At 38.3% G+C, this 21,541-nt stretch overlaps 2 protein-coding genes across 12 annotated transcripts in view; one reads left to right on the forward strand and one right to left on the reverse strand.

Annotated features, from left to right (window-relative positions):
• The window catches only part of LOC137135892 (serine-rich adhesin for platelets-like), a 35,066-nt gene extending 18,812 nt beyond the window's left edge, over positions 1-16,254 (forward strand). For 5 of the 10 annotated variants that reach the window (XM_067520630.1, XM_067520632.1, XM_067520636.1 and 2 more), the window contains 12 exons: positions 10-3,615; positions 4,753-5,301; positions 6,751-6,833; positions 7,317-7,532; positions 7,737-7,904; positions 8,078-8,177; positions 8,697-8,828; positions 9,787-9,873; positions 10,143-10,241; positions 10,805-10,846; positions 11,789-11,821; positions 12,593-16,254. In XM_067520630.1, coding sequence (XP_067376731.1) covers positions 10-3,615; positions 4,753-5,301; positions 6,751-6,833; positions 7,317-7,532; positions 7,737-7,904; positions 8,078-8,177; positions 8,697-8,828; positions 9,787-9,873; positions 10,143-10,241; positions 10,805-10,846; positions 11,789-11,821; positions 12,593-12,623 — 5,146 coding nt within the window. In that variant the 3' untranslated portion in view covers positions 12,624-16,254. The remainder of the gene's footprint in view (positions 1-9; positions 3,616-4,752; positions 5,302-6,750; positions 6,834-7,316; positions 7,533-7,736; positions 7,905-8,077; positions 8,178-8,696; positions 8,829-9,786; positions 9,874-10,142; positions 10,242-10,804; positions 10,847-11,788; positions 11,822-12,592) is intronic. The other 5 variants (XM_067520631.1, XM_067520633.1, XM_067520635.1 and 2 more) reach the window with 5 other exon arrangements.
• A 143-nt stretch (positions 16,255-16,397) lies between these two features.
• Positions 16,398-21,495, reverse strand: LOC137135893 (beta-1,3-galactosyl-O-glycosyl-glycoprotein beta-1,6-N-acetylglucosaminyltransferase-like). Of its 2 annotated transcripts, none has more exons than XM_067520642.1 (5): positions 19,796-21,495; positions 18,466-18,687; positions 18,256-18,349; positions 17,746-18,150; positions 16,398-17,615 (listed from the first exon to the last, which is right to left on the reverse strand). In XM_067520642.1, exons 3-5 carry the CDS (start codon positions 18,271-18,273, stop codon positions 17,121-17,123), a joined length of 918 nt encoding a protein of 305 aa, XP_067376743.1. In that variant the 5' UTR covers positions 18,274-18,349; positions 18,466-18,687; positions 19,796-21,495; the 3' UTR covers positions 16,398-17,120. The 2 variants fall into 2 exon arrangements, with proteins under 2 accessions (XP_067376743.1, XP_067376742.1); XM_067520641.1 differs by having other exon boundaries at positions 18,466-18,919.
• Positions 21,496-21,541: the final 46 nt, after the last annotated feature.

Consider the following 21,541-nt stretch of genomic DNA (forward strand, 5'->3'; position numbering starts at 1 on the left):
TGTAAACAGGGCAATGGCAGATGGTGAGGAGGACACAGGAGGTGTAGGAGTCAGTGTTGGTGGGGAGCCTGTGAGCCCTGACAGTGGTATGACCACCATCCGCAGCAGCCGATCCTCCAAGGAGAGTTCAGTGTTCCTTAGTGATGACAGTCCTGTTGGGGATGTTTTAGCTGGAGGAGGTCACGCAGGAGGCCCAGGAGGACTCTTCTTGAGAAATCCCTCCCCCCTCGGGCTTTCATCTCTCTCCCCTCCTGTTCCACCAGAGAGGAAGAAGCACCGCTCCAACAGAAGTAGGATTGAAAACATTGATCTATTTAGCTTTGACCCGTTACATACCTGTGACAAATCAATGCCAGCTGGAAGGGAAGCGCCACATTTAGGCGAAAGAGAAGATGAAGGAAAAGGAAGAGGCGGGAGTTCCAGCTTATCAGAACTTGAAGAGCTGAGGTTATTGGATTTTTCTGCTTCCAATTCATTGGGTGAGCTGGAAAGTACAAATTCTTCAATTAACCATCATGGTCAAATTCATGGCAATGAAGTGGTTGACACAGTGGTTCCTCCAACCCCAGTCAACAGCCTAGTAGGTAGCCGGCCACCCAGCAGTTGTGGGGTCAGGTTCTTCCCAGAAGATGTAGTTGAAAGGATTAATGGCCTACAGCACAAGGACAGCGTATCATCATCTTTGTCAGAGACTTGGGATGAGCTTGGTTTTGACACACAAGGAGCATTTCCCACAAGTGATAGTTATGCCTGGAATAGGACAACACAATCTGTGAGTCCACAGAATATTGTAGAGGACGCTGGAGGGAACGAGTCAGTTGTTGACATTACGAAAATAGAAAGCACAGAAGACATCTTAAAGTCAGAGAATTCCCACCAGAGGGCAAAGAGCCTTGAACCTCAGCTCAGTCTGATCGCTGAGCAGACTGAATCATATGACAACTGGAACCCAGAATCTATACTCAAAGATCAGTGGAACCCTGTAACTTTGACTGATCTGCAGCTAATGCCACCAGAGGATGAGTCAACCACAAAAGGGAAAGCTAGTATAACTGGAGTGAAAGAAAAATTATCCTCTTTATCGAGAAAGAAAGCAACCCTAAACACTTTAACACCTGAAACATCTAAAGAAGAAGATGAAGGACCCCTAGGAAAAAAAGGAGACAGACAGATGGGGCTTCTAGACTTCTGGACATACTCAGCTCAGAAAGGATTTCTCAAATCAGACAGTGGAACCACCACATCCTACCCTGAATCTCTAGATATGTGGAATATGACAATCCGAGATGACAGTCTATCCCCTCTCACAACCCCTGATAACTTGTCTGAAAACTCAGGTTCTTTCTGTGGGCTGAATTCCAATGTTTTAGGGGCCACATCTGTAGAAAGTCCACTTGGATTCTCAGATGGTGGAATGGAGATGTGGAACACCACCATACGGGAAGACAGCTCCTCCACAATAGCAAGCCCAGAAGGGCCAGAAAACGTAAAAGAATTTAGTGACATGGGATCATTAGATGCCAGTGAATGTCGCACAAGACATGCAAGCAAACAGGATGAAGGAGTAAATGCTATAGAGGAAGAGAAACATACGAGTATAGGAATTATTGAGACACCTGAAGAAGAGTGGTGGAGAGATAATGAACAAAATGTGAAAATAGTTATAGAAGAAATAGCACCAGAAGGCAAAACACAGGGAGAAGAAACAGGGAACAACAACATACAAAGTGTTCACAGCCAAGAGTCTGTCACGCAGAACCTGTCATTTGAACCTTCAGAAGATGAAACCTCAACTGACCAATGCAATAAGATGTGGGACTTACCCATCCCTGGCATGGTCAGCTCCACATCAGAATATGATAATGTTGGAGCTGGTGTCTGGAGCGTGGCAGCCTCCCCAGAGCACTATGCTGGTCCTGCAGTACATATGATACAGCTAGATGAGCAGTCAAGCCCTTTTATGGCTGTGACCAAACCTGTTGAGACGTGTACACTTGAAAACACTGAATACAGATCAGTAATTTCAGAGGAAGAACAACCAGCAAAACAAATGTTCCTGTTTGAGGGAACTAGTGAGTTCTGTCACATGACCAGAAGCGGGCAAAGTTCAGTTGAAAGTAATTATGACAACAAAAGCAGTGAGGGATCAGTGGAAGCTGACTGGATGGATCACTCTCCATTTGTTGTGGTGGACTGCTCCTCTACCACTCGGCATATTTCAACACTCTATCATTCAAGTCCAGAAAAAGCTTCTGAAACTAAAATCCCATGTGACCAATCATCCTCACAAAGTAGTGCAAACTGGAACAATGCTGTTTCTGAGAAACATGATGCCTCAGCATCAGGTTCATCATCACATGAGTTGCTAAACAAAACTGACCACAGTGAACATGGGCCTGCCATTGAGAGTCATGGGTGCTCTAACAAAGAGGGAAATGTTGAGGCCAAAATAACAGAAACTATGTCTCTGAGCTCCAGCTCTGGGGGAGAGAGAGACACACTGAAGTATAGCCCTGACAGCATCCACCCAGGTAGTCGAGACGAACTCAGGTCAAATTCAGATGGAGATTCATCGTCAGGCCTAGAAATGGAATACATTATTGTGTCGGGCACAGTAAAAGAGGCTGAGAGAGAATGGCACGATAGGCCCAAAAAGGGTGACTCGCAATCGAAAGGAACGAGAAAGCCCATGGAGACATTTAGTACGCTTTCCTATGCTGCCACAGTGTTACAAACCCATGCCCAAGATGCACATAGAGAATTTCAGGACAACGCAGATCAAAGTAGGCAAACGATCACCACTACTGACAGTGCTCATAGTGCTAATACTACTGAGCAGCACATGGTGCTAAAAAGTCCCATTCAGTCAAAAAATTACTGTGAAGCAGCCGGTCACAGTCAAACACAAATAGAAGAACGTAACTATGACAGTAAATCAAGCATTATGGTCAGAAGTGTGTCTCCATCATTAAGATATCCAGTAGATCACTTCCTGAAAACAAGAGAAGAAGTTTATGTCCATTCACAGATATCTATGGAAGATTCAGATGAGGGTGGACAGTCTCCCTCTGCACCTCCACCATGTTCTACTTCTCTGGGTGACTTTCAAGTCTGGGAGGGTCAGTTAGTGAAACAGGACACACCTCAAACTGCATCTGAAACACACTCCCCTGTACTTACCAATAGTTCAGTCTCCCACAATAGCTCCCCGATTGGCACTCCATTAAGTGAATCAGGTGTTTCTGCTGATAAAAGCCTTGGATTACCATTTTCTGGAGATTTAATGGAAGAAGAAAATGATATAGAAGACCAGGAAGAGGAAACTGATAGGAAGGAAACTACCGTGCCAAAATGGATTTCCGAAACACACAGTGAGGGGGAAGAAAGACAGGAGTTAGCCTCTCCTGATCTTCTAAGTTTCACTGAGGAGGTGATCGGAAGTTCTTCAGTTCAACAAAGAGATATACAAACAGTCAAGCCAAAGCAGAATGTGTTCCCAGAGAAAACTGTAAATTACTATAATCCTGTATGGACTGTTGGTCTTGATAAACGGCTAGCTGAACAAAAGATTGGAGACCATGAAGCTTCTCAAGATACCTATTCACAAACTTTAAGGTAAGCAACACACCTAAACAAATTCATTTAGCTCAGTACTACTTCAAAATAGTCTGTATGTCAGAGGAATATTAGCATCACTGAACAAACTGTCAAAATCAAGCTAAAAGGTCCTCCTGAGGATTTAGTCTAATCTTAGTGTGTGTGTGTGGGGGGGGGTATTTCTTGTTCAGTGGCAAGCTTTGATCTGTGTGTGTGTGTGTGTGTGTGTGTGTGTGTGTGTGTGTGTGTGTGTGTGTGTGTGTGTGTGTGTGTGTGTGTGTGTGTGTGTTCGTGTGTGTGTTTATAAATCTGTTTACGGCTCATTAATTATGCATTACCTGCCTCATTACAACTGGAGCCCCACCACAGCTAATGGTAACAGCTCCCCTAGCTCTCTTACACACTTAAGGTGTGAGTGAACGCATGAGTGCGAGAATGTGCATAGGTAATACCCAGTGCAGCAAAGAATAAAAGTTTGCCCACTGAACTTTTACTTTACGTTAGCAAAGCGCACATAATGTTTTCATGCCCGTGTTGTTTGTTTATTTAATTGATTTCAATTTACTCTATGTAAACTAGACTGTTCTTCTATTTTATATACTCAGACTGTGACTGAGACTTTATTACTATAGATAAGAATTACAAGGTGTTGTGTTCTATGAATTTATGGTTCTTCATGCTCATTTGAAAACACGGTACCTTGATTCACTCCTTTTCTCCTAATTTATTTATAAATATATTATATTTATAATATATTATAAAAACATGTACAGAGTTTAATTTGTAAACAAACTAACTCTGCATTTAGCATTTTTTTACCTTTGATGCAATAATGGAATTTACATTGCATTACTGTCCTCATATGAATGCAGAGGGAACAAACAAAACATGAATCACTGCTCCATAGTGCTATTAGTGGACTGAAACTTGACAAAGTACCTCTAATATCACATATTTCAATACACTAGTGTATCTTCAAGCTGAAGAAATCAGACAAGTCTGACAAGTCACTTGCATGCAGCTACATGTGTTTAACCTGTGTTTGATCTGTGTTTCACCCAAAAGGACAAAGTTCACTGTACTGCACTTATATACTAACAGTGCTTTCTGAATTACTGCTCATATCCACTGATCCATGATCCCTTAATTCCCTAGAGGAAGATGCCAAGATGACACATCACAACAACTATCCCAGCCAGTCAATGAGAATGCTGCATACCAATGGACAGGAAGTCAGACTGTTTCTCAGGGTCAAACCCAATATGGCTACAACTACCACCATATTGATCAAAGAACTGAAAACCAAAGTGGTCACTCAAATGAGGGGGATGGCAAATTTAACAGTCAGCAAAACACCACAGATGTCTATGCTGAGTTTACAACTGATGCCACAACTGTACATTACAGATCTGAGCAGGCTGAGAACTATTATGAAGCTGGATTTAATACAGAGTATAGCTTAGACTATCCAGGTTGCAAGTTTCAGAACACAACTGAAATCCACTATGGAGATGACTCGAACTCCACACGTGTGTCTCAACTCCAGTTCCCTCAGTATGAAGCTGATGACCGAAGTCCCTGTGAGACAAATCCCGCTCATTACCAATTTGACGGACACTCGTTCCACCAACCAGATGTGCAACCTGAGAGCGAAGATCATGCACAATATGTGCCAGAGGGATATGTTCACTTTCTTCTCTCAAGGTGAGCTTTTATTTAATATTGCTCTTTAGTTCATCTGCTTTAGCTCTGTGTAACACAGTAATTGTTAGTGCTGTCTGGGCTCTACTATTACATTCTACCACTATCAGATAAAAGCCCATCCCCTGTGGAAGACAATGTAATTTGATTAGTTTTTCTAACAAGCTGAAACATGATTATAGGGGTTTTCTGTCGATTAAATGGTGTAAAATAAAGAGAGAGAGAGCAATAACAGGAGGTTGGCATAGGTTTCCTAAAGGCTTAGAGCTGCTTTACTCTCTTTTACCACAAAGTGGCAGCACAGTTCAATTTAAGACTTTTCCTGCATTGAAGCAGCTCAGGATTGACATACCAAGTCTAAATGAGCAGATGAATAAGTATTTGATCTGTTAGTGTAATATATTAAAGCATATATTAGATATCCATACGTGCATTTGAAAAATGATCAATGAAGTAGTGATGAGACTAATTTTCTCAAATGCTAAATTGTGGCTATGGGTTACTCCTAACATGAACCAGCAGGAGAAGATTTTGTCAGACAGGAATGGCCTAGTGAAAGTTGCTACTGAGGGTCATTATGGGAAATGTTGGATCAAGGACTAAAACTAAACTTCTGTTGCTGCTGTTTTGACATTGTTTCTCATCCTAGATCCGAGTATTTTTTCTTTATCAAAAGCCACATTTCAAATCAATATTTATGTCCATTATGCATGTGTGTGTGTGTGTGTGTGTGTGTGTGTGTGTGTGAACTGCATTTTAGTTGGTCCACGTTAGCAGTTGCATCACGGTACTTGTTTTCCCCACTTTATAATTCTGATGACCTCACCCCCTCTTTGGGAATCACAGCTCTCCCTTGTAGTTTATTGTGTGTGTGTGTGTGTGTATATGCGTACATAGACAGCAGAGCTTTCCATAATCAGGCTGTCACATGACTTGTTTGTGGAAACAGAGATGCAGACACTGGGAGAGGACAGAGTGGGGAAAAGGTATGTGTCCCCAGACACTGCACATTTTCCAAGAACGAAAAGAAAAACTTGTATATTTTTATTTTGTGTCCATAGAAATGCAAATTGTTTTCTTTTTACTGCTTCTTTATATTGTTAGCAGGCCTTATGCAAATCAGCATTTGTTAGAGGGGCTTTGGTTGGGGGTGGTAGCAACACTGCCCAGTATTGTTTCCTCAGCCCACACGTGCAGCCTGGGAATGAAGCAGTGAGTTGCTCTCTCTGTCTGCTTTGTTACTTCTCTAATCGGATATGTCCAAACTCAAATGAAAAGATTTTAAACTCTCATTCAATGTCATGGGAAAAGTTAGATTCATTTGTCTCCATAGATGATTGTCTTTATTTTGTTTGGCCCAATAATATGTATTGCTGTCCCCATGGTGGCAGTGGCCGTAGCAATAATAATTTATGTCGTAGCTCATTATTGTATTTCCGTGCCTCTCCACAGACAGTCCCAACAGGCACTTGGCCCAGCAGGGATGAAGGTCGCCTCCAGTGAGGACACTGCTGAGGAGACGGATAATAGAGAAGGTAAACAAACTGAGACAAATTTGTCTCACTCCAGTTATTTATGATATTTTGATATTTCAGTGCTGACAATTGTTGTTGCACCTCATAGTAACATTTTAAAATGATTATCAATATAAAACATTTTGTGGAGGTGTAAGAAACAGTTCTGAACGTGTGTCATACGTACAGTACAGTTTTTAGGGTTGCAAAAAAAGACATATCATGCTTTAGAGTGATGACTTGAAAAGATTTTTTAATTCTTAACAGAAGTTCAAGTATAACCTCCCTTCTCATATAAAAACTCTCTACTGTTGCCAAATCATAAGATTTTCTAATGATAACAGACCTTTTTTTATTAATTAATTTCTTTCATTATTATTCTCTCCAGACTTGCCTTTGTTTCTGGATTAGTCTAATCTATAGCATGAGACCAAGACTTCTTATAATATCAGGGAAATAGTTAATAAACTAAGAAAACAATGAAAATCCTCTCTTACTGACCAGATCCACCTTCTTCAGCATCGGGCGAGTCTAATCAAAGGAGAAAGTTGACAGCTCCACCAATAAGTGTTTCACTGGACCGCAGTGAGGGCTCTGTTCTCTCAGAAGATGCTCTGGATACTGAAAATGATGCCCTGGACACTGGGGATGACCTGGATCTCAACATAGATGAGCAGGACACACCTGATGAGGCAGACTCACTGGAGTTTAACACACAAGGTGAGACACATCCCTGATGATACAACACAAACACTTACTCTCTAGCGGCAACCTCTTGTGACATTTCATGTGGCTCAGCACTGTCAGCACCACTCTTTACTGTATATTGCCCATAAACCATAAATACAACTGGAATATCAATATACATTTTTTTCTTAGCAATTTAAAGTTTATAAAACATCCTTATGTTGATGTCACAATCAGCAGACTCCCTGGGTGCTGAAGCAGCATCAATTGATGCTATTGCAAGCCACGGAGCAGCAGTGGAGAGCAGGGACAGCAAGCTCTGGAGAAGTGTGGTGATTGGGGACCAGGAGCATCGCATTGACATGAAGTGCATCGAGCCTTACAAAAGAGTAATTTCTCATGGAGGTACGCAAACACACATGTCTAAAATCTTTTTAATTTTTATAGCTTTCCAAAAGTTTGATCTTATTTAACCTATGAGTATTTTTATTTGAAACAAAGCACTTTTGAACATTGAGGGCTTACAAACTCCAGCTCCAGACTCCTTAATGTGGTCTCTCGGTTTCATATGGTTGCAGGTTATTATGCTGAACAGAATGCCATCATCGTGTTCGCTGCATGTTTCCTACCAGACAGTGACTGCACAAACTACAATTATGTAATGGAAAACCTGTTTTTGTAAGTTAAGTTTCACTACAGACCAAAACATATATGGACATGCAAGCAAAGCATTGTACATCACACCCACACAGCAGGAAAGTGTTGCCCACGTTATTACAAAATAGTTGTTTATCTGCTGCTACAGCTCTGCTTTTAAAGAGAGGCTTTTCATAAGATTCTTGATCCTGACTGTAGACTAACTTTAAGCAACAAGGCAACAATAGCATTGTTGAGACCAGTTCACTACACAAACTACTGAACACCATTTATTTATGGTCCTGGCTCTGCAAATTTTGAAAAGGAGAAAAGGTGCAAGTACCTTTTGTATAATACATCATGATATGCTTTAGCATTAATATTTTCCTATCTGGAACCAAAAGGCCTAGCCCAAACCACAAGGAGCCCGAGACCAGAGTAACACAATTAAATGTGTAGTTATGTTTATTATACTGTACAAGAAAACTGACCTTTATAGCTTTCGTTGCAGTGCAGCTTATGCATGTGCCAGTAACACTGTTTTCCATTGTCTTTGTGTAGGTATGTAATAAGTACCTTGGAACTAATGGTGGCAGAAGATTACATGATTGTTTACCTGAATGGTGCCACACCACACAGGAGAATGCCTGGTTTTACCTGGATGAAAAAGTGCTACCAAATGATAGACCGAAGGTAACACACACAAACGACTGCAGTAAATACGATACAAAACATGATACTGGACAATGGTAATGGCATTTAACAGAAGTGTTTTATTAGTGTAATGTTGGACATAAAAAAACACAAACAATCCTAGAACATAAAACACATATTGTATCATATTAATATTTTGACACTATGTTGTGCTGTTCTCCAGAACAAATTAAGAAATTTGGTGCCTTAACTAGATAAAAGTAAAACCCAAATAAACCTTGAATGAAAAGGAATTAAATGTTCCCATGGTGTTCATGAGTAGAAGCTTGTGTGTAACTGATTAAAAGTGATATTCAGATTGTACTGATTGTACTTTTACAAAAGAAAACCATGCATGCTTGGGAATGAAACAAGTGACGTTTGCACAGTTGAATTGTTTTATCAAATCAAATCAGAGTTGGCTAATACTTTGATTTGTGTTTATCTTAAGCCAGTAATTTCACAGATAAAAGCGAGGTGTAGCTCAACTAAAGGAATGTGGCATGTCCTTAATACTTCACATAACACTGACCGCAGTTAGTTTGCTTTTGATTAATAAATGTTGGGATTTATTAACCAAACCCAACAAAACCAAACCTCCCAAACCTAACAAAATCAAACCTTTCTCGTGCTGCCTGGGATGAACCTGGGACATCTGGGACATTTGTGTGTCTTTTGAAAATAACTTTTGGAAATTATGTTAATGTACTGCATTGTTTTCATAATCAATCAAAAAATGCTCAACTGAAGCTTAGTTATTGATAGTGATGGACTGCCTGTAGTGATACTACTGATTGTAAACTGTGATTTCTGAGAACTATGAATCATCATTTTGACTTCCCAACACCATTATTCTGCTCCCACTGTAAGGTGTATTTTATACCTAACTTTATGTTAAAGTTATCAATGAAGCTATAACAATTTTAACACCAGTTCTGTCTCTCTTCCTGTTCTGCAGACTGAAGAAAAACCTTAAGATGTTCATTATTGTCCATCCATCCTGGTTCATACGGACTTTGCTGGGAATAACCAGACCGTTCATAAGGTCTCATTGTTGTACTTCATATTTTCAAATGTCACTCTAAACCACAGAACACATTTGAGACAGCTTCAGGAAAATGCACACTTTTGTGTCTATAGGCATACTTTGTAATGCACTGGCAAAGAGACTTAGATATAATACTCTATTTCCATGAAGATAGTGTCATAATAGTGGAAATCCAGGAGCCACCTTTCTTTATCACAAGTGGCACATAACATTACGGACTACGTGACCAGACATTACTGAAACAAATCTATTTTTGTTTTCTACAGCTCCAAGTTCAGCAGTAAGATTAAGTATGTGAATAGTCTGCAGGAGCTTGGAGAAATCATCCCAATGGAGTATGTTCACATTCCACCCAGCATCGTCAAGTGAGTGAGCCCATATCTGTTTTTAATAAGAGTCTGAATTTGTGAGTGGCCACACAACATGTCCATGTTAGTTTTACTCCCATTTAGTCAACCTCACTGTTTATTTCGCCCTTTGCCTTCGTCCTCAAAAGATTAGAGTTACTGTTTGAGTCTAGATTCAAGACTGAAAATGAACATTCCCGCCACTGTTCAAATAAATGTGGTCTCACAGAGAATTTAGCAATAAAAGATCAATGTGCGCATATAAATATTTATTAAGGGACCACTGAAAGATACTTTGGCAATTAGTTGCATATACAAAGAAATTAATTGCTTTTTTTTCTGTAAGTTTGTCGGCTTTAGTATAATGTAACCTCTGTGTGCATAGCTGCAGACATGATTTAAGTTAAATTTACTGTATATTTGAAAGTATCTTTTTTCAGAAATGACTGTGTGTTCCTGTTAATGGCCTCGGACAATGACCTATACTATTTTTTAAATCAGAATTACTAGTTGCAATAACTAACCATTTATTCCAAGTGCCAAAATTAGGCGTGTTTATGCATTTTTTACTCTGCCCCAAGGTATGACGAGGAAAGGGGTATACACAAATTTGCATGCATGAGGTAAATGACCTAATATGCCTGTATTGACCAGCTGGTTGTGTAAAGTTTGCCCTGAAAAGTGCTACTATATAGTTTCTCATGCTGGGACTAACCTTTTACTGACCTTTGGCTGTCTCCTTGCCCACACCAGAATAAGCCAGATATTGATTTTCTTCTCTCAGTCTGCAATGTGGCTTTCCCTGAAATGTATTTACTTTTCCTCTTACCTGTGATGTTTTATCAGGAATCTAATGTACATATACACCGTGAAGTATCATGAACTAACAGGGCCATATACTGCACACAGTCACTTTGAAAGCTATTGTTGATTATGTGTTGCTGTGGAATTTACACATAATGCAGTGGGATGGACCAGAAACTTGTTTGCAATGGGTTCAGAGTTTTAGTGGAGTGTACAGACAAGAAGCACAGGCTGGACTTTTTAACATTTGGATGGAAAACATGTCCTCAGTGAAAGAGAGTATGATGTACATGTTATTTTAACTGCAACTGTTTAATAATAGCTGAAAAATAAAACTATTAGCAGTGCCCAAAACCTTTAATCTTTAAAACCCAAGAGGCAATGTCTTATACGTACAGTACCTCTTGGTCCTCATGAATTGTGCCACTCAGCGTGAATTGATCCAACACTACAGAAATATGTAATTTGTTTAAGGGTAAAGTACTGTTTAGGGAACTTAGGGTGAAGGCCTTTTTTTTGTTTTGTTTTTAGGTGACTACAACCTTTGCATTTCAGTGCACCTGTGCTTCACTCCTTTGACCTTGAACATTCCCACTTAAAAGCACTGATGCTTGTTACTTTCCTTTTCCTCCATTCACCCTCCCATTGCACTGTTGATACAGATGACTAATCCCCTGCATGTGCACTAACAATGTGGTACTCCTGTCACTTGCTCCCTCTCTAACTTTTGCTCTCTGCCTTTCAACACACTGCTAAACCAGACTGGATACAGACTTGCAAGACACAACAGCTAAGTAAGTAGTAATACACTGTTCTATGTCAGTGAGTGAACTTACCAGATATGAAGACGGAAACAACTGCTCTACTGAGATCAACCACATTCAATAAAAAATTATAATTTCACACATTGAAAAAGGTATCTGCCCATTCAAATAGCAAACAGAAATAAAATGAATTACACTTAAGATATTTCCAAAGTGCTTCTAATGTACCGTATTGAAAAGAATCCCTGTGAACTGAACCCTGTGTGTGTTTCTACTCAACTAACTGCTCTAAAAACCTGCTGCAGTAACCTGAGCCCTGATCAGTCACAAACTGATATGGACACGTACAGGCACAGATTTGCTAGAGAAAAAAAAGATAATCATCAAAATTATCTCACGTTTAATATATATTTTACATTACATTGACATTGAAAGGACGTAACAACACATTTTCAGACTAATGTTGCCAGAGAGGAACCATACATTACAATACACGGTCTTGACTCAGTGAACTTTACAAAGTAGATTCTAGAGATAATCATTTATGCCATTTGCAGCACAGCAAACTCATTACTCCTAGTACAGCATGCCAAGCATACAAGCAACTTACAGAGTTAGATAATAGCTAATGCAATGATATGCACTTTAATACCGTGCCTTTTACTTTATGATCCTACTACTGTTTTTTGGTCTTACTAACCAAACAGTTTTCATTGGAAATGTATTTGCTTTTAAATCTTTGATTCCAGTGCCTTGAGCACAAAGATGTACAATGTTTTCTCTGTCATCTCTCTCACTCAGAGCTGACAAGAAGAGGAACTCAGCTGTTTGACAATTACAAGATCCCCAGCTGCTGTCTGCCCTGTCCCTGCGTTATGCTGTACAGCATGAATAGAAGCAAGCCTGCAGCATGATGTGTATGGCATGTAGTTGTTAAGCCAACAATTTAGCAGTAGACGTTTTGGTTCCAAACATCAGACAGTTGTTTGTTCATTGAGGAAACGGGCTGGGCATAAGAAGCCACTGTATTAACAATGCAGAAGCTGTCACTGTGCTGAGGGGATTTGTAATTTGTAACCTGTACTTCCGTACATTACACCAAGACACCAAGACAATGAACAGCCCTTTCCCATCCCCAGCTGTGCAGTGCCAGTCCAAGCCCGGTAGAAATTGGGAAGGGTTGTGTCAGCAAGGGAATCCGGCATAACAACTGTGTCAAATCAACATGGAGACAATGATCCGCTGTGGCGACCACGAAATCACAGGATAAGCCAAAAGTACAAAAACAAAAATCTAAAAAAAGATTTACACAGCTCTTGATTGTGTTTCCCTTTGTGATATAATTGTTCTTTGTCTTCATCTTTAAATTTCACAACGCTTTGAGTCTTATATCTTTCACTTTGTAAAAGTAACTAATTGGCTTTTTTACATTCATGTATTTATCCACTCTGTAAGTTGCCAGCTGCATCTTTTTCGTGAAACATGCTAACATTGTGAATGTAAATTTTCTGAAACCATGTTCAAGTAATTTCCAAATCCATGCAAAAAGGAGTTGTATTACCCTTGATCTGTTCACAAATAAACATTTGTGGTTTCTGAACATTTAGATTCTAATTTTAGGTTGTCATGGGTTACAGAAATATAAGTCTTGTGTGTAATGGTGTGAATAGTTCAAATTTACAAAAGTGTTGGTGCCATCCACTCAACACCTCATGCAATCTAAAAGAAGGGTATTCAGTTAACACTATATATCACTGTGAAAGTACTAGCAATGGTAGCAAAATGGCAATTATCACTACTGTATCTGCAGTAAGTGTTGCATGTTTCAGTTGCTAAAGTTTCAGTTACTCTAATTTAATTACACACTCAAAAGCAGAATTATGTACCAAATTAGTCATGGTATTTCACGTGTGTGTGTGTGTGCGTGTGTGTTAGAGAGAGAGAGAGAGAGAGAGAGAGAAAGAGAAGCGGTATAAAATGTGTCTCATGTGCAGGTTGGGCGTGCCTTTCTTTAGCATTTTCTTATATTTTATAGATTTGTTTGGGGTTTTCATGATATGCACTTCTTGAAAATGTTTTACTTCATTAAAGATGTGTTCCTCTTCAAGTGTCTTAAACCATACGTTATAATGTATACATATTTACATTTAGTCAGGTGGCAAATATTTATCGCAATCAATATGCACATGAGATACACACAACACCAAATATTTATCTTTATATTCATCAACTGCTGATATTTAATCTCCCCAATATTGTCTTGGCACCACTTATGTTACACGTATCAGGGAGGAAGTCATAAGGACCTTTATTTGTTAGTGCAAAGGACGAGTATAACAAAGGTGGAGACCAGCATAATACCACACTGGTAAAAGATTGTCTAAAAGGGAGGACGTGTGCTGGGACCATGACATAAATGGTGCTGATAGTTTAACATTTTTATTATTATTGAACTATTGTCTGTATTTTTGTTTTTTAAATTAACTAAGAAATGTATAATATTTATATGGTAGGTCTGGGCTTCAAAAGCCAAGGTGGGGCAAATATATTTGAATAAAAGTACCACAAAGTACACTACACAAGAGATAAAATGTATCATGACACATGAATATTGTATAAAACACAGGGCAAGTTAAAAAGCGTAAATTGGATTCAATTAGGACAAAGTGTAAACTAAAAAATACAACCAAATTAGACAGCTGAAACTATAAAAAATATTTATAATGTAGTACAGTTGATATGAATAAATTATCCCAAATATAAAAATATGTAAGTACTTATACTGTGACTATTTTTCAATGTCTTTACTGAATTACATCAGATTCCATCAGTATGAATCTGATCTAATTACACTCTAATTTGTTCAGACTAGCTACTTAAGTTTGCAGATGTCCAACATCAACAGATTAAGATATGATCAACGGCTTTCATCCTGTCCCTTCAGGGGTCGCAACAGTGGAACATGTTGGCATCAGTTTTTAAGCCAGCTGCCCTTCTGCAACCCTCTCATTTTATCTGGGATTTGGACCTGCACCAAGGAAAAATGGATGATGGCTGAGCTTGGGCCAAACCTGGTGGAGTGGGCCTTCTGCATCCCAACTCAATTCTCTACCCACTGAGTCACTTCAAGTCAATTTTTCCCTATAAAATGAAATTGGTGTTCCTATTTTTATGCTGACCTCTTCATTCTTTCAGTCCTTTTATTTACACGTGAATTTAAGCTGGTATTACACAGACACTAATTAACTGTCAAAGAAATTTAAACCCAAATTCAACCAAAGTACTAAGAAATATGACTGACAGATGTGACTGACAGATGTGTCTTGATAATTAGACGTGTCCTGTGAGATTGATTAAACATGAAAACCACAGATCTGTCTATGGGAGGAAAGCCAAAGACAAAAGGGAAAAGAGGAAAAAACAAAGAAAAATGCATGGACAAACATTGGGCATATCAATACAAAAATATGAATGTCCTGGAAAGAAACCATTGATGAGAAGCATTGTGAGAGCTGTGAAGAGAAACTCCCAAACAGCAGTCAGTGACACCACCAACATCCTTCAGGTGTTCAGAGGCCATACCACAAACAATTCATCTGCACTAAGAACGACAGAGCCAGGTTGGAATTTGCAGTACTGACTTGAGACAAAAAGTTCTTGAAAAACAATTGGAAAACCTAAAGAGGCTAAGATTGCAAATTTAATCAAACTGCCTAAGTTAAATATCACATGGTTAACTAGTCCTACAATTGTAGCTCTGTAAACATAAGTAATTAAGATAATTACAACTTAAGTCACTTCCCTTGCTTAAATAAACTTTCAGATAAGAAGCAAACATCCATGGTATCAAGTGATACTTTTCTTTTAAGTTCTTCAAGATATAAAAAAGGACAAAGGGTGGACAAGTTCTCTGACCTTTTTAGTATAAATAGCAGCACCAAAGATACAAAAATACTACAAATTCAGTACTCTGTAAGACGTAAACGTTCTGCATTTAAAATGTTACTTAGGCAAAGGTAAAAAAAAGTGTTATCAAAAGATCAGTGGCTTGTCTCATCAGGGATCGGCATGAAGTTTTACCCCAGACGCCCTTTCTGACGAAACCCTCCCAATATTTATTTTTATCCTGGCTTGGGACTGGTCCTTTCTGATCCAGGGGTCCTTGATTAAAGACTATTAAAGTTTGTGAACTGACTTCTTTTGTCTAACTAAGAGTCAAAAACCTAAATGTATTCAGTTTACAATCACTTATTTAACCCAAGTTTTAATTTTCAGTGTTTTTCACTGCAAGTGGGAATCAGTTTTTAGGGACTTACACCTTTATAGAAAGTCTGCTGGCATCTAACTACAGCAGTTTCTGAAGCAATGCAAATCTCAGGTCCTCAAGGTAGCACAGTCTTAAACGATAAATCAGGCTGAGCAGGACCGTGCACTCATAAGTTGGGTTTAACAGTTTCACATATATTTTTAATACCCAATTCTTTACAAAGGCTGACAGCAGCATTCATGCAATTTTAAATGTATTTTTTTCTTTTATGTGCTCACAAATCATATAGTTGAATCCTGTAGTACTTTGTGTCAGGGACCGAGCAGGTAGACACAGGAGTAAAGTCACAAAAGAAAATGGGTTTTATTTACCCAAATGTAACATATACAAAGAAATTTCAATTTATTAACAAAATGTGGGCCCTAAAAGGAGTCAACAAAAGATAGTTTAAGTTCAGCTATCAAAATGAAATTACAACATAAGTTCTAATCACAACAGAGACAAAACAAACCTAACCTGAGTGACACACAAGGGGCAACATATATACTGGCTGGCCAAACCAATATGACACACAAGGGGTAGACATAACTATATCTGGACAAATTATAAACAAACTCTAGACAAACAGCTTACCAACATCATCCCATTACTCAAATATGAAAAAGCAATAACAAAATAAAGAACCAAACAACATTTAATAACCTATAACATCTAAAGAAACATATTCCCCATATTTTCCCCTCCCTGCGTCAAACGGGGTACTTGGTACAATCCAGGCCCAGTAGGAAGTATTTAAAGTTGATGAAGGCCTCAATCCTATCTTTTATCAAACAGACTTAGGGTGTGTCAGTGTGTGTTTAATTATGAGTATGAAGCGGATAAGAAGCAGTGTAAAGTGATTTGGGTACCAATAATCCTTAGAAATCCAAGAAATATACTTTCTTATAATTCAAACAACATTGTTTTATCATGTCACAATGATTCTCTTATCTGTTAAATGATAACATTTATATTTTAAATGTAAACATTTAACTTAAATTTTGCTTTCACCCCCAAAAATCTTCAGTGCACATAATGTAACTGAGACAGTGCCCTTTGTCTCAGATACTTCTCCAAGCAGTAGATAGCAATGGGATCTGAGTCTGTATCAAACTTATTGGCAAAGAGGTGATGCTGGGCTAGCATCCACTGTAGGTCTCCAGCACCATACACACATATATCCCTGATATGGCTGCCTTGACACTCTGGGTACACTGCCTCTGGTGAATCCTGTGACCCCTCATGCAACTGCCATTTCACCAGCCTTACAATAGAATTGATGTCTGTCATGTCATATTTGCGGTTAGGTCTTGTTGAGCCAGGAACACCAGACATTCGCTGAATGGTTGCCCAGAGAATCTCATCAGGGCTGTAGGTGTCTTTGGCCCACTCCATCAGTGTCAGTATTCGATTATCCTTCAGAACACTTCGGATGTAGCCCCGATTAACCACAATGTAGGCATTTCCTGACATAATGGGCAGGTTGAAGGGAGGTGGCTCCTTAGTTTTTCCTGTCTCCTGAGACAGTTAAAATAGTGAATCAATTAGACGGTGGAAGTTAATATGGTTAATCTTTGTAGAAGGTTTTACAATGCAAATACTCTAAATAGTGTTGTAACACAACGTAAAAATCTTCAAATACATATACCTGCATTCTCCCATCTACTATCTCATGGCCATTCGTCACTCTCCACTTTTTTTGTTCAGGAAGTTTTTCTGATTCTAAGCTGTTCCCCCCCTTCAGTGAATGTAACATCCTTACAATCTCCAGGTTGGTTTTCAAGGGAAAATCCTGTCCACAAAGGTTAATGAAGTATTTCCATTTTGTGCTGGCATTGTAGAGATCAGCCATACAGTTTAGGTCAGCCTGGACACGGTTCCAGCCAGCATAGACAACGCTCACAGTCTGGCTGACCATGAAGACATTTGGGAAGCAGGAGGTAATGGCCTGAATGGCAGAGAATACTGAGGGTTCTGATTTTTTGTCCACATGGACGCAATATATATTTTGCGGTGCATAGATGGCCCGGAGCAGTCGCTCAAAGTTCTGCACCTACAATATCAAAATAATTCCTTCATTTTTGCACATGCTTAAAAAAAACTTTAAAAATGTTTAGAATGCCCCTTTAATTCAGGGTTTAGAATTTACATATAGTACCTTATGATGTACAACCATAGAGTAAGCCAAAGGGAACTCCTCTTCTTCCTTGCTTAATGGGACAGCAAAATATTTTCTGCTTACCTTAAATTTCCTGTAATTTTAAAATAGTGAAATAATACAACAGTTAATTAATTTCTGGTTAATTTAAAGCATTTAATAATGGCTTTAGAGTTCTACAATGTCTGAAATCTGTAGTTTACAACACACCAGCAGTCTTGGGTTGCATTTATATAATATTCATCAGGGATGTGAATACTGTTTTGGAAGTCTTTAGTGATAGTCAATAATTTGGCCTGCTCCAGTGCCTCCCTCTCTCCCTGCAGGATTGCTGAACAGTTGCATACTTTCTCTGGTCCGCCATCAGCATCTCTATACTCCAACCAGCTATACCTGGCAATGTAGATAGGATCCCAACTTGCTGTTGAGCGACTGCGTAGAGAAAGAATCCACAGTGATCCCAGTACAACAATGACCTTCAACAGTAGCAGCCAGCTTTGCAGCAGCTTCATTTTTATTTGTTTAAAACAATTTGACTAAAAAGTAAGATGAAGACTTTGTCCTTCATAGGTCACTATATATTGTGATTTACTACACTTCCACATAAATGATGTTTATAGAGTAGTGGATCCTGGCAGATTAGCCACTCCATCTGTTATTGGGCCTGGAAGCAAGATAAGAGAAGTCATAGGTAGACATACAATGTCCATAAAGCAATATTCATAATCTTTGTTCAAACTGTTGTTCATTTTGTGTAATTTTGGATGGGGATGTATTTACTTAGCCATGTAACTATATGGAAGAGTTTTAATATATCTGTTCTGTAGCCACAGAGACCATACTGCTTGTAAAAAGTTAAGGTGATCAGAAAAAAAAGTTTGTGTTTTCAATATTTTGCATCCCCAGTTTGTAAAAAGTATGAAAGAGTAAAATTAAGATTGTTTTTCCATCAGAATAATATTTAATAAAGTAGCAAATTAGAGCATGATGTTTAAGAATGTAATTGCAAAATAACTACAAATTACTGCAATAGTTTTCATCCCTCTTGATAAATTAAACTGAAATTTAATAAATGTCTGACAAATTAACAATTGTAGGACCTGAATGATCATTAAATATTATGTTTATTTAAAAAAAATCTTTGTTTTGCTTTTTTGTTCTAACTGTAGATACATGCAGGGATGTACTTATCTGAAACTCTGGAAATGCTCTTATTGATTTAACTGGACAGGTGTTCAGCCATAATGGCTGAACACCTATATGATTTTTGAGCACAGTGGCGCAGGCAAAACATGCAAATTTCAGAAAAAAGGCTTTTTTTAATACATGATATCAAAAAAAATTATGTATATGCATTGGTAGAATTTATTGTTAAAAGTAATGTCTCGTATTTAATGAATCCAGACAAATCTGAAACCACAGGTATATATTAAACCAGTGACATTAATATTATCTTTATAGGCATAAATTATGACATGATCTTCATTTACATTTAAAGCCTTTTCTGATCTAAACAGCAGAACATATAAATATTTCCTACCTGTGACTTTAGAGGCAACAAATTAGATTTGAGTCTCCTCTCTTCATATTTCCCCCCGTCTTGTCCAATGTCTCTCCACCTATTGACTGTACTTTTTCCTGCCTTTTTCTCGAAAGGAGAAGTACAGTTGGGTATGAAAAAAGACTTCCTGTCGGCAATTTTCAAAGTAAACTTTTTTTTTTCGTGACTCTGCACCTGGTTAAAATTGTCAAACTATGTTAAATTATATATGCATCTTTTGTTTAATAAATATTTGACAATGTTTGTTTTATTTGCATAACTTAATTTAGTCAACAGCTGTAAATAAACCAATGACAAGTGTAGGCTTTTATTCTGAAAGCCAAGTTGGTAAACTGATTAATTTTCATGCAAAATCCTTAATTAAGAAAGTACAGATGAATCTTGAAAAAGATGAAAATGATGATTAAATAATAATATAATTTATAAAGTATTAATGTTCACATAATTTATACATTTATATATAGTGAAGTACAGAAATGTCTATTTATAAATTCAGTGTTTGCACCAGATAAAAGTAGATAACCTTCAGTAGTCTTTGATTACAGCAAAATTCAAAATATTTAAATATTCAGGTTACGCTAAAGAAATGTTTTCTTAGTTTTTCAGCAAGCATTGGAAGATGCTTACAGATTGTGGTGGTGTCTACAGGGACGCCTTTTCTATAAAATCTATAATTTATGCGTTGCTATGAAAACAAAATGGTAACTAGGATCTATACGACAACACATTTGCCAGATAATCTAATGAGTGCATGCAGGCATCATTAATCCAGGATTTAGCAACACAGATCAACCCCTTCATTGTTAGCAAAAGGTATTCGTTGCAGGTAAGGAGGTGTCAGGGTCAGCACAAAATGAGACAGGATGTAAAAGAATCAAATTCATTACACAGCCCACAACACAGCACAGAAATAACAGGATGAGTGTAATCAAACACACCCCTGCACACATGAATAACTCCATAATCCTACAATAATATAAGGATATGACATATCCAGAACATGATTAAAAGTGGGTTAGGATTAGGGTTCTAACCCCCATGGACCACAGGGTCAGTAGTTCGAGCCCCACTCCCAACTATTTCTCGAAGTGTCTCTGGGCAAGACACTGAACCCTCAACAGCCCTTTCCCATCTCCAGCTGTGAAGTGCCGGTCCATGCCTGGTAGAAATTGGTGAGACTTGGATCAAGAAGGGCATCCGGCGTAAAAACTGTGCCAAGCTAGCATGATCAATGATCCGCTGTGGCAACCGTGAACTCATAGGATAAACCGGAAGGACAAAAAAAACAACAACAAAAAAAAACATTTCTCTCAATGACCATAGCTTGGGTGTGTCTCCCTCTTGTGGTTTGATTAAAACACCATAAATGCTCCCAACACACAAGTAAAAAGCAATTGAACCTTAGTTATTTACTAATAACTTAACATTATATAAATACAAAATGTGTATATAAAAAGTGTATAACAAGGCCAAAAGATCATATACATATAGTGATCTGGGAAAATGAGCTCTCACAAAAAATATCCGAGGATCAGGCTGATGCTAACATTATACCAAGTATTAAGTAACGATAGATTTTGTCGCTTCCAAAGGTTGCATTGGGTTGCCACCATTTTATTTTTTATCGATGATAAAATTCTTTTTTATCCATGATACTTAAATGTTATTCATGTGTGATTGTTTCTTTCCTAGAGTGAAAGCAACTGTTCCCTGGTCACGCGGTCA

Source organism: Channa argus, chromosome 11 (genome assembly GCF_033026475.1).
Source record: "Channa argus isolate prfri chromosome 11, Channa argus male v1.0, whole genome shotgun sequence".
NCBI classification, from domain to species: Eukaryota; Metazoa; Chordata; class Actinopteri; order Anabantiformes; family Channidae; genus Channa; species Channa argus.